Source organism: Ammodytes marinus, assembly GCF_949987685.1.
Source record: "Ammodytes marinus genome assembly, chromosome: 17".
In the NCBI taxonomy this organism is placed as follows: domain Eukaryota; kingdom Metazoa; phylum Chordata; class Actinopteri; order Uranoscopiformes; family Ammodytidae; genus Ammodytes; species Ammodytes marinus.
The window spans coordinates 2,895,095-2,909,333 of NC_137221.1; the positions used below are offsets into that span (position 1 = coordinate 2,895,095).

Sequence of the window (14,239 nt, forward strand, 5' to 3'; positions counted from 1 at the left end):
AGCTTCTGTAAAAGTACAAAGAAAAAGGTTTGTGTAGGGCACATTTTAATGCAGTTTAAAAAAAACAGCTCTTTTAAATCAAATCTGAAGACTTTTCTGTTTGCCTTTTAACCTGCAAATTTTTTTTTTTATTTAATGTTTTATTTCTATTGTTGTTAATACACAGCCTACGCTCTGTTATCAGGCATGTTGCAGGCTACGGTGGTCCCCCTTTGTTAGCATACCAGTTTACAGAACCTAGGCTGTGTTGTAACTCCAGATTTTTTTTCAGCGCGCACACACACACACACACACACACACACACACACACACACACAGTACAGAGAGGTAGAAAAGAAAGAAAGAAAGTATTTAACCCCTTATTCTATTCCCCTTATTCATCATAAATCAAAACTAAATTATTTTGAGGAACCTGGAACCAAACGTAAGACTAGAATATGTTTGTAAACCAAACTGTGGGCCCTGCTGCTGTAAACAACAACAACAGTGAAACAGAAACTTTTCAGGAAGCTTTCTAATAAAATAAGAAAACGCACACAGTACAGACAGGTAGCAGATCATGAGGAGATGTTCACTGATTTTTTCAAAAAGAGATTTTGACAACAAACGTTCTCCAGAATCGCTGACACCTAATCACCTTTAAGAGATAAATATATTGGTCCTTCAAACAAAAAGTACATATTTAAAACTCATATTCTTACCTGTCGCACTGTATGTCCCAGTATCGTAGCGCCTAACTGAAAGCATTAGGACAGACAGGAGACTGTGTGTGTGTGTGTGTGTGTGTGTGTGTGTGTGTGTGTGTGTGTGTGTGTGTGTGTGTGTGTGTGTGTGTGTGTGTGTGTGTGTGTGTGTGTATATGCGTGTGTGTTTGTGTGTGTATGAAATCTTATCCTGATAATCCTGATGAGGGGATCAGCAGCCATTTGCTCGCCTACTGACATAACACATCAAATGAAAGAAACACAATTAATAATATTACGATTTCAACGTTAAATGTTTTATTGAAGGAAATGTATGTGTTTATTTTATGATAAAGGAAACAGATCTGAAAAAATTATGAAGATTTGGCACATTTAGCTGTTTATTGATAACTGTTGTATAAGGCTGAAAAACAATTAGTACGTTCACTGCAATTCACTGTGTTTTTCCTCATACTTAAAGCTACAATGCGTAACTTCTGTCGCCCCCTCATGAGGAATTCTGTCTAATTACTAACAACACTAGTCGGTGCATCCACATGAGGTAAAGCCTTCAGTGATGGCACATGGATTTTATACCTTCTGCTGTACGTCCAGGTTTTTTTCTTAGCAGTAGAATCAACAACTGAAAAATTTCTTGGGCTCTTCTTGGGGAAAATATGAGTTTGTAGAAATATTTTTTTTAGCATATTAGTTAAGAGAGTAAAATAGTGATTCTAGTCATTTCAGGTAAATACACTGTCGATTAAATTAGCATGTAGCATGAAGCATTTATATCTGTTCAGTGCAAATAATAAAAGCAGAATGTGTGGATAAACTTTGTCGTTAATCTCTTGATTTGACTTTCGGCTTTATCCGCTATTTAGCTCTCTAAATACTTCCTGAATATACTAGAGAATGAGAAAGAGTGTGTGTGTGTGTGTGCGTGTGTGTGTGTGTGTGTGTGTGTGTGTGTGTGTGTTTGTGTGTGTGTGTGTGTCTTTAATGGCTTGAATGGAGCTTCAAGGCTGCGTACGTCCACTAAGTGGTTTATATTTACCGTCTCAATTTGTTGTCCGTTATCAAAACAGAAAAACACCAAACAACTCGAGGAGATGACTTTTAACTGCAGCTCCTATTGTGTTCAATACATTCTGTCTCTAATGGATACAAACACACACACACACACACACACACACACACACACACACACACACACACACACATCCAAAGCATGTATGTCATCAGCTTAAAGGTGGAGTCAGAAATTCTGTAAAAAACACTTGTTGTCAAAATCACTTTATGTCAAAATCAGTGAATATCTCCTCATGATCCGCTACCTGTCTGTACTGTGTGTGCTAAAACAATCCAGTTTTAATAAACATTATAGGCTCTGTAAACTGGTATGTAAACAAAGGGGGCTCACCGTAGCTAGCAACATGGCTGTTCACAGAGCCTAGGCTGTGTATTAACACTGGATTTTTTTTTCTTCCATTGCACACACAGTACAGACAGGTAAGATCATCATGAGGAGATATTCACTGATTTTGACAACAAGCGTTCCCCAGAATCACTGACTCCCCCTTTAAGACACATTTAGACCCTTTAACAGAGGACCATAGTGGACAATATAACGCTGGGAACAGATGTACCTCGAGCCTAATGGATGTTGAGTGCGTTCAGATGAAAAATAACATCGATATTTCCAGACAATTCAAGGGTCTGCTGCCTGGGAGGAACAGGTCAAGGGCTTTAGTGAAAAGGTGAAAATACACACAGACACACACACACACACACACACACAGACACACACACAGACAGACACACAAACACACACAAACAGACACACACAAACACACACACACACACAGACACACAGACACACACAGAGAGAAACACACACGCACAAAGAAACACACACACGTATACAGAGAGAAACACAGAAACACACGCAAGCACACACACACACACACACAGACACACACTATATAATGGAGGACACATGCTGCATTCATAATATAAGTTGAAGTCAAATTCATATATGAAACATTTGGTTTTAGATCTTATATTTATTTATTAATTAATTTATACTTTTCTTCATTTAAACAACTTGTGTAAATACTTGCGGTAACTTAAATACTTTTCTTTCTTGTGTGTAACAGTGTATATATTCTGGAAAAGAAACATATATTATATTTTATTTGTATTTTATTTTATTATATATTATTGCATTTTTTTCTTCTACTTTTAGCACGGTAATACAGAGTCTGCCACAACAACATTTCACTGCACATATGATGTATGATTTTGAGACAAATAAAGTCTTTGGGTCTTGAATTAAAACAAGGCACCAGATAGAATGTGTACAGGGCGAGGCTAACAGTAAATTATCCGTTCTTTTATTTATTTTTCTACTTTTCTACTTTGTTCTTGTTATAATGCTATCCTATTTTATATATACACATGTTTTTATTGAGGAAGATGACTCAGGGATATTCACACAAGAATCCCAATGCACCTTTACTGTCTTGTTCCTGTGCAAATAGCAATAAACATAGTCTACTCTATTCTATTCTATTATGAATATTGAGGGGGACAGACACATCCCCGGCACCATCTAGAAATCACCGCTTTCGATCCAACCATCCTACAGGCAGCTGGCACAAGATCCACCTTAGTCACAGTGGGCTCAGACAATGGAAAGGTGCTGCAACAGGTGTGTGTGTGTGTGCGCGCGCGCGTGTGCGTGTGTGTGTGTGTGTGTGTGTGTGTGTGTGTGTGTGTGTGTGTGTGTGTGTGTGTGTGTGTGCGTGTGTGTGTGTGTGTGTGTGTGTGTGTAACTGAAGACTCTGACCCACAGGTCCGAATCCCCTCTGACAACATTACATTCTGGTGTTAATCCGCCTTATATGTCGACTGACATTTAAAGCCCCGTCTGTAAAGGTGTTGGATGGGTCAGGGTTAGGGTGTGTTTCCATTCCATCTGCCGTGTAAGACTTAGTTTTTGGACGGTTTCGTTGTTTGTACATTAAGTTAATTGAAAATTCATAAATGTTTTGTTTTTTACCTCATTTAAAGTAGCTACGAGGAACTTTTAAATATTTCTGAAACAGTTAAATTTTTTCCTCTGATGATCATAAATGACATGTAACAGCAAACGAGACCATCAGTGCAAAGAATGCTATTTTTATATAGTTTTTCTTAATGCCTTTGTCATGGGTATACGCTCACCCAGGAACAACAGCTTGTCCAAACGGGGCTTTTCAATTTAAAAAAAAAGAATTTCAGCCTATAATTCTATCATAGGCTGAATATTATACAAATCTATCAGGAGTGTGTGTGAGTGTGTGTGTGTGTGTGTGGGTGGGTGGGTCGAAGTAGGGGTTGATATTTAATTGATTGCTTAAGAATGACGTCCTCATCTGTGTGTGTGTGTGTGTGTGTGTGTGTGTGTGTGTGTGTGTGTGTGTGTGTGTGTGTGTGTGTGTGTGTGTGTGTGTGTGTGTGTGTGTGTGTGTGTTTGTGTGTGTGTGTGTGTGTGTGTTTGAGTGTGTGTGTGTGTGTGTGTGTGTGTGTGTGTGTGTGTGTGTGTGTGTGTGTGTGTGTGTGTGTGTGTGTGTGTGTGTGTGTGTGTGTGTGTGTGTGTGTGTGGGTGTGTCTGTGTGTATGTCCTTGGCTGACAACATATAAAACCGTCTTTTTTCGGCTCGAGGGACAAAAGTGGAGCAAGAGAGAAATCCAACGAACCGACGACCAGAAACGACATCACACAAACTGAGACAGGACAAGTGGTAAGTATCTTAATTATATGTTGTATACATCTTTGTTTGTATTTGTTAATTTATTTAATATTTTTTTGTATTTAAAATGTCTAAATCATTGAAAAAAACATGTTTAACAGGCTGGTACTTAATTAATTACCAATGTAGCTTTCAGTTTTTGTATGTGTATGTGTTATGTGTATCATTTTCAGGCAAAAAAAAATTAGAAATTACAAGCGTAGCTCAATCTTGAGATTTTTGGCAATTTTGCTTCCATAACATGTCTTCTTTCATACTAGGATAAATCAAAAGGTCCAGAATTAACATTTAGGTGTTTGTTTAACCAACTCTTTTTTTCTTTTACGGTTAAAAGTATTTTCTGATTTATAAAATGAAAAAAGGGCTGTAACCAAAATCTGTTCAGTAAAAGCTTTGGGCACTATTTTTTTTTTTTTTTATTTATTTTTTTAAATGAATAGTTCAATAGTATTGTTGAAGTGTGGTTGTATGAGGTACTTCTGCATAGTTAGTGTGTTACCTTATGGAGATGGCCATCAGTCACTATAAGGAGTTTGGGAGAGACGTGGCTGTAGCAGAGGTCACCATTGTACTGTTGCAGAGGGGGCCAATATAATTCTATGAACATATCATTTATATGTAGCCAACTGTAATTTTGGGATTGCGCTGTAATCAGGGCATCATTGGAAAAGATGGATAAATAATAAATAAATGATTAACATATACAGCTCTGGAAAAAAAATAAGAGACCACTCCAAATGTTCAGTGTCTCTCGTTTTACTATTTATAGGCATATGTTTGAGTAGAATGAACATTTTGGTTTTATAACATAAACTACTGACAACATTTCTACAAAATTCCAATACGCTTTGTGGCATTAAGAGCATTATTTTCATTAAGTAATGTATAGATGAAGATTTATGAAAAATCCAGACTGGTCTCTTAATTTTTTCCGGAGCTGTATATATATATAATACTAATGTCTGTGTGAATTAATAAAGGATATATTCTGTGTATGTATATATTATAATAACGCATGTGTTGCTGTCTGTGATTTGCCGATAGGATAATGTGTCCTGTGTGGCTATTGGTTGCCGTGGCGGTGGTGGGCGTGGCCAACGGATCCGCCACTCAATGCTTTGAACATCCGAGCTGTCAGGAGGGAAACTCGGAGAGCAGCCTGATGGTAGCGCACACACACACACACACACACACACACACACACACACACACACACACACACACACGTTATCACATACACACATTATCACATACACACACACACACACACACACACACACACACACACACACTTTACAGAAGCCCTTTAAGCTTAAAGGTGAAGTGAGCAGTTTATTTATAATGAATCGAAAAAAGCCTAAATTAATATATGAAATGTTGAACTATTCCTTTTAATACAAAACTCTCTCTCCTACGGAAAACTATTAGGGCCACAGGGAAGAAAAAAAATACGAGGATGAATTTGATTTATTTATCTATTATTTTCAATATGCTCTTTAAGAATAAAGACACCATTTCGACTTTATTGTCAAAATGCATAATAGACAAAAATATTACTTTTTTTTATAATTTCTTTTTTCTATAAAATTTTTAAAATCATTTTTCAATTTAAATTTAAAAAAAAAACGTCCTCTATTTTTTTTCTTCCCTTTGGCTATACTCTCTCTCTCTCTCTCTCTCTCTCTCTCTCTCTCTCTCTCTCTCTCTCTCTCTCTCTCTCTCTCTCTCTCTCTCTTCCTGTAGGATTGCATCTTGCTGTGTCGCGCGGAGCTGACCGGTAACACCCCGCTTCCCCCGCTTCCCCCGCTCTCCCTACTGTCTCCTCCCGCCTCCTCCTCCTCCTCCCAGCAGCAAACCAAGCGCTCCTACTCCATGGAGCATTTCCGCTGGGGAAAGCCTGTGGGCAGGAAACGCCGGCCCATCAAAGTCTACACTTCTAACGGAGTAGAAGAAGAATCCGCCGAGGTTTTCCCGGGAGAGATGCGACGGCGCGAACTGCCAAGCGACTTGATAGTGAGCGAGGAGGATGAGAAGGTAAAATACATGATATACAACTCTGGAATACATTAAAAGACCACTTCAAATGTTCAGTGTCTCTTGTTTTACTATTTATAGGCATATGTTTGAGTAGAATGAACATTTTGGTTTTATTCTATAAACTACTGATATTTCTACCAAATTCCAATACATGTTTTCGTCATTAAGAGCATTTTCAATAAGTAATGTAGAGATGAAGATTGAAGAAAAATCCAAACTGGTCTCTTATTTTTTTCCGGAGCTGTATATTAATGGCTTGTTGTGTGTTGTTTTTGTATCGTATCATAAAGATTCAATAAAGATTAAAAAAAAAAAAAAAAAAAAAAAGAGAGAAGGTAAAACACATGATGACGAGCGTTGCCATGTTTGCTATAAGTCGTTATAAGCTTTATAATTTTTTTTTGTGGGCGTTCTACCTCAGTCGAGTTAAGGGTCTAAGGGCGTAGGGTGTCATACTGTATAGCCTATGGATTGAGAAGCCCACCGAGGAGAATGGCTATTTCTGAAAAAATTGGCTATACAGCCCCGGAAAAAATTAAGAGACCAGTCTGGATTTTTCTTCAATCTTCATCTCTACATAACTTATTGAAAATGCTCTTAATGACAGCAAATGTATTGGAATTTGGTAGAAATGTTGTCAGTTTATATTATAAAACCAACATGTTCATTCTACTTAAACATATGCCTCTAAAGAATAAAACAAGAGACACTGAACATTTGGAGTGGTCTCTTGATTTTTTCCGAAGCTGTATAATAAATACAAATTGATTTTTATTTTATTTTATTTTGAAGGACCAGGTAGAAGAGCCGGAAGTGGAGCATCTTTCGGACGACAACGATCACGAGAAGAAAGACGGAACGTACAAGATGAAACACTTCCGATGGGGCGGCCCGCCCGCGAGCAAGCGCTACGGGGGATTCATGAAGAGCTGGGACGAACAGCAGAGTCAGAGGCCGCTGCTTACGCTGTTTAAAAACGTGATTAACAAGGAGGGGCCGCAGTAGTGAGGGAGGGGGGAGAGAGAGAGAGAGAGAGAGAGAGAGAGAGAGAGAGAGCGAGAGAGAGAGAGATTTCATAAGATTGGCCAACAAGTCCTGACTTAAAAGTGGAGTCAAGTCAATTTTAAAATGTATTTACTTACTATAACATAAGTTATATACTTTATTAAAAAAAATTCAAGTGGAGAAGTAATTTGATTAATGTGTGTGTGTGTGTGTGTGTGTGTGTGTGTGTGTGTGTGTGTGTGTGTGTGTGTGTGTGTGTGTGTGTGTGTGTGTGTGTGTGTGTGTGTTCTACTCTGCTTAATGTTTAGGTTAAGCAACTACAACCACTTGTTTAAAGGTGGAGTCAGTGATTCTGGAGAGTGCATGTTGTCAAAATCAGTGAATATCTCAGTAGCGTACAGACAGGTAGCGGATCGTGAGGAGAAAATGTTGGCATAAGAATTAAACGTTTTACGTTTAAAAAAAAACTACCCTAAGGGATCTGAAATGTTTTGTATATCGATTCATGTAAATATTTGTAAATGACATGAAAACATAAAGTTATTTGCAAGCAAAAGTCATAAGTGTAAGTTTTTATTTCCCATACACAAAATCTTCCCGGAAGTAAGTACTCATCCAGGCATTTCTTGCCTACACAAACTCGAATACACAACCACAACATACTCAAATTGACATAAAAGTGAGTATGAGTAGGACGTTAGTAGGGCTTTTAGTATGAGTAGGACGTTAGTAGGACTTTTTGAACACACCCATTGTGTTTTTATAAATACTCAGTGACGTGCGGTCTGGGTAGGCAGGGCACCCACTCACTGACCTCACCGCACATCACGGTAAATACTTTGTGTCACAGAACGTACAAAAATTCAAATCCTAATCTGATCAAATCCAACTGATCTTTCCGAAAAGACAAACTCAGTCTTTGAGTATTTATTGGATCGACTGTTTTCAAAATAGTAAAAGCAACGAAACACAGCAATTATTATTCTTGCAATGATACAAACACAATTCATTAGATTTTTATGTATTTATTATGATCTTTATATATCTACACACAAGTTCCAGGTAAAAGATTCACACTTGAAGAATATTAACAACAACCAATATATCTTTCAATAAACTCATGGCATTAAGAGTGCTGTATATAAACTGCAATGTAACACCTCATCTGTTGAACTGTGTCAAAACAGTTTGTCTTACGACTTGTGATCCGACTGAAATAACACCAAATACAGTCTGAAAAGTTTGAACATAAAACTGTTCATGTTTTAAATATAACGAAGAACTAGAAAATCTAGACCAGGAGAGTCCATTCAAATAGGATAGAAATAAATGATCTGATTGAGATTTAAGTGAAGTAATTTATATTTGGAAATCACATTTTAAAATGACAAATAAAAACGATATTGTCGTACAGAAGTAGTAAATTTGACTTAGATTAAAGGACTTTTAAACATTTTAAATAATTCTTAAATACAAAAGGACTAAATAAAAACTGAGCTAAATGATGACAGTTTTGATTCAAAAGTGTATGCTCTTCAACTTCTTATAGCACTCCATCTTGCTACTAAAAATACATTTAAAAAATAAATATTTACATATCACGTGCATACCTTTGACTGTGACATTTTTAACATTTTATATCTGTCTTTCTTGTTTGTTCAGATGTTATGTTTGTTAAATCTTTTGAACAGTTTTAATTATTTTTTTTTATGTCCAGTTAGGTTGAACAAAAAAAGACAAATTTCAACCCCGGTGGACAATAAAGAAAATATTACATTTCTTATTTCTTCTTACATTTAAACTTCTTGTGACAAACTGAATAGCTGAAAGTTCTTCCATCTGAATAAACCTTCATATGAATCCAGGTTGTGTCTGTTGCCACAAACTGAGCAGCTAAATGGTTTCTCTCCTGTATGGATGTCCTTGTATTTCTGTGTGCATCCCTTGTAGGTAGCCAGAGCTTGTAGCACATTCAGAGAAGCTAACAGATGTTTTCACAGCATTAAATCCTACTTCATTCAGATATTTCTCATAGCTTTGCAGGGAGTTTGAAACTGATTGAGACTCACTGTTCTCCTCCCAGTCACTACTGTCATCAGTCTCAGAGGAGTCTTCAGTCTCACCTTCACTCACAGGTCCAAATTCTGGATCTGGATGTGGGTTCCTGGCTGGTTCTGGTCCTCCACAGTCCTCTCCATCAGCTCCTGTTTCCATCGGTTCAGTTTGAAGTTGTGAGGACTGAGGACCAATACATTTGTGTCTTCTTAGTTGACTATCCGAAGCAAATCTTTGGTCAGAAACATTGCGAAATTTGTTCTCCTGTGTGTGTACGTCCATCATGTGCTTTTTTGAATTTTCCTTCCTTGTAAATCTTTTACCACAAACTGAGCAGCTGAATGGTTTCACGCCACTTTCAGAGGCTTCAATATTATTCTCAAAGGTTAAACTTGACTGCGTCTCTCTGTTTTCCTCAGTTTGGTTTTGATGAAGCTGTGAGGACTGAGGACTGATACACTTGTGTCTTGTGAGTTGACTACGCCAAGTGAATCTTTGGTCACAAACTCTGCAGCAGAATCTTTTCTCCCCTGTGTGGATGGCCTTGTGTAGTCTCCAGGATTTCCTCGCAGTAAATCTTTTCCCACAAGTTGAGCAGCTGAATGGTTTCTCCGCTGTATGACTCATCATGTGTCTTGTCAAATTTCTAAAACTTTTACCACACACCGAGCACCAGCATTTTTTCTCCCTTGTGTGTTTGGTCACGTGTGTTGCCAGTGTTTCCTTGTATGTAAACCTTTCACCACAAACGTCACAGCTGTATGGTTTCTCTCCCGTGTGGATTCTCATGTGTACCTTCAGACTCCCCTTTACGCTAAATACTTTCCCACACTCAGAACAGCCAAACGATTCATTTTTAGTATGAGTTTCCAGCATGTGATTTTGAAGAGATGACTGGTGAATAACCATTTTGCCACAAACTGAACAGCTTGGTTGCTGTTCATTCGTTTTACATCCACTATCATATAAGGAGACTTGTCGAGGCCTTAAACGTGGATCTGGATGTGAGTTCCTGGCTGGTTCTGGTCCTCCACAGTCCTCTCCATCAGCTCCTGTTTCCATCTCTTCAGTTTGTCTTTGATGAAGCTGTGAGGACTGAGGTTTCTCTTCATCATCTTCACTCTTCACAGGGACAGGAGTGAATAGGAACTTGGTGACATCAGCCTCCTCCAGCCCTTGAAGCTGCTCTCCCTCCTGACTGCTCCAGAGTTCCTCCTGTTCCTCTTTAATGTGTGGGGGCTCTGGTGGGTCCTCCTGGTCCAGGCGCCATTCTGTTTGGGTTCCCTTGCGTTGCTGCATTTGTCCCTTGTGGTCAGAGCTTGTATCACATTCAGAGGCGCCAACTGATGTTTTTACAGCATCACATTCCACTTCTTTGTTTTCCAGAGCAACTTTTACCACCACCAGCTGCTGGACATCTGTGGATAAGATTGAAATACACGTTACATATCCTGTCATGTCATTTTGCATTTCACTTTTTTATCAAAAGTTTTATTCCAATAAGTGCATTCAACCATGAAGGTACAAACCCAGAAAAGCAAGAATCACATTAGTAAATTGGCTTCAAATCACCCAAGCTACAAAGTGCCACATGCTTGTGCAAATTATTATTATTATTATTATTATTATTATTATTATTATTATTATTATTATTATTATTATTATTATTATTATTATTATTATTTTAAATAATCATCATCTTCTTAGCCAAGGTGCAGTCAGGAGGGATATCATAACAATAAAACACAATTTGTAATATATTTTATTTTATTTTTTATTCTATTTTATCTTCACTTATGTCACTACTGTGTTTATATATTGTGTTATATTGTATATTGTATATTGTATATATTGTATATACAGTATGAGAGTCACTGTTTGTTTGTTCATCTCTCGAACTCAAACGGAAAAGTAGGCTGGCAAGTGGCAACAATAGATATTTATGTTATGTATTATGTTACCTTACCCAGCGAAGATACGTATTAAGTTAATAATAATAATAATAATAATAATAATAATAATAATAATAATAATAATAATAATAATAATAATAATAATAATAATAATAATAATAATAATAATAATAATAATGATAATAATAATAATAATAATACATTTCACTCATAAGTGCCTATCAAGTCAGCAGAGTAATCTTTTCCAACAGATAAAAATATGAGAATGATATAATAAAAGATGATAACAGAGAACTAGTTGTTAAGGTTGTGGGGTGGGTTGGGGTTATAAATATTTGTGTGTTTGTATAAAAAAGAAAATGTAATTAAAATCATTTATTGAAAAAAAAGAGAGAACTAGTTGTATGTGTACCTATACAAATAGAAGAAGGCCATATTAAACACATTGTAAGGCATCAGGAAAGGTAAAGCTAAACATGTGACGTAAAGGTGGAGTCAGTGATTTTGGAGAACAATTCTTCTCAAAAATCAAGGAAAGAATAATCCATTGTTAATACAAAGCCTAGGCTCTGTAAACTGGCTGATTGATTTCCGTAATCAGTCTTTTAATTCAGAAAGTGTTAAAAAATATATAGTAAAAACATTACCGTAACAATTTCCCATAGCCCTGGGGAAAAACCCCAGAGATAATTTGAAAGTGGAAATGGACCGATTCACATTTTGTCCCTCATATATATTAAACATGTTATCTTTAAAAGGTGCACTATACAGTTTCAGGGGAAAAGGGGTTTGTTTACATTCACTGAGCCTGCAGTTAGTTTACAAAACATATTTTCTCTGCATGTAATTCCTAGTATTGAATAATTCTATCATTAAAAATGAAAACTAAATTATTTTGATGAACCTGAAACCTAACATAAGACTACTAGAACATGTGTGTAAACCAAACTGTGGGCCCTGCTGCTGTAAACAACAACAGTGAAACTTTTCAGGAAGCTTTCTAACTTCAAACAGTGTTCCAGGCATCATATTTTCCTGTGAGGAAAGTTTGCTTATTCAATTATGAGAATATCTTAGACAATGTTCACTTCTCTGACACACTCAAAGTTAGTGCACCCATAAGTAGTCCACATATATTTTAATGTAATGATTAACACCAGTATAATGAGGTCTACTGCCCAATCAGATTATCAAAACAATGAACAGTAGCCTACAAACCTGCTCTGTGTAACCGGACTTCAGGCTTCAAAACAGCGTCCAGTAGTTTCTGTTGTCGCTCGTTCTTCTCTTTTGAACGACAGAGTTCCTCCTCGTACTCTGCTATGGTTCTTTCAAACAGCCCAAATATCTCTTCAGCAGCCGCAGTTAGTCGCTGATTCACCAACGCTCTCACCATTTGGACTTGAGACATTTTAAACTTAATCACAGCAACGCGTTTCCCCCACACTCACTCCATTAAAATCATTTTGGTGTCTACGAGTCGCGCTGTGTTGCTAGGTTACGTCCGCTCTCGGCCACTTCCACATAGCAACCGGCACTATTTTAATTTATTGGAATTCCATGGTAACAGTAAACAAGTAGTCTGCAGTGATGAGGAAAATGGCGAAAGTCCCCTTCAAATAGTTTAAACACATGCCATGAGTACTATTATTTTACTGTAATCATTTAATTGATACTCTGAAATACTAGAACAAATTACAAATGTAGCCTACTGTAAACGTGTTATTGTAATACGTCTCTATATTTGTTTTAAATAGTGTTGTTAAATAAAGTTTAATTAGAAAAATTAGTGTTTGACCACACACAAACACACACACGCGCGCGCGCAGGACCTGCTGCTTATTTTCGGTAGAAGGACTAGCCGACCGGATGTTTACAGTGAACCATGTCGAAGTAAACGAGACGATTTCTTAGTGCTCCACGCTTCATGAAAAGTTAATTACTCAACAAACTTTTCTATTACAGTTAGGCTACTTAGCCTACGGCGTGTTTATAGAAGAACCCAAACGTCAACAAAACGCAGGCTACTTTAAATAAACACTTATCCGCTCTCCTTAGCTTTTTCTCCGGGATTAAAAGCACATCTAGCAGGTTTCTTTGGCGGTCTTTCTTCTCTTTATATCCGGAGCGAGCCGCAGTGGGCAGCCGCCGTCCAAAAAAAATCTTCCAGCTCCTGAAATCTGGACATTTTTCACACAAAACTACGCATTAGAATGTATATTTAAAGGCTCAGATAGCAACGTAACTCCACTTCAGCAGTTCACGAGCTGGATTCAAGGCCCATAAAAAGAAATACAACTTCCGTTACACTCTTCTTCTTCTGTTTAATGGCAAGTTGCGAGCATTATCGCCATCTAGTGTATATTGTTACATTCATCTTATATCCCTGATTAGTCCAGTGTTTTGTAAATAAGTAAAGTGTAGTAAAAATGTGTTTTTTCAACCCAATCTTTCAGTCTATCTGCCTTAAAGGTGCTACTAGGAACTTCCAGTTTGTGATCCTAGCAGCCCAAGCAGTAGTGTTTTAACTAGGTCAGCTGTTGTTTCTGGGTGAGCGTAGCCTACCCATGACAAAGGCATTAAGTAAAACTATATAAAAAAAGCATTCTTTGCACTAATGGTCTCGTTTGCTGTTACATGTCATTTATAATCATCTGAGGAAAAATGAGACTGTTTCAGAAATATTTAAAAGTTCCTCGGAGCACATTTAACAACTGTAAGTCTTTCATTACAATATTGAGGAAAAATC

At 37.2% G+C, this 14,239-nt stretch overlaps 1 protein-coding gene across 1 annotated transcript; it reads left to right on the plus strand.

Moving 5' to 3' along the window:
* Positions 1-5,528: 5,528 nt before the first annotated feature.
* Positions 5,529-7,522, plus strand: LOC307264071 (pro-opiomelanocortin-like; the record flags this gene model as incomplete). The annotated part of the gene is made up of 3 exons (XM_080045383.1): positions 5,529-5,645; positions 6,224-6,514; positions 7,310-7,522. 3 exons carry the CDS (start codon positions 5,529-5,531, stop codon positions 7,520-7,522), a joined length of 621 nt encoding a protein of 206 aa, XP_079901509.1.
* Between the last annotated feature and the right edge of the window lie 6,717 nt (positions 7,523-14,239).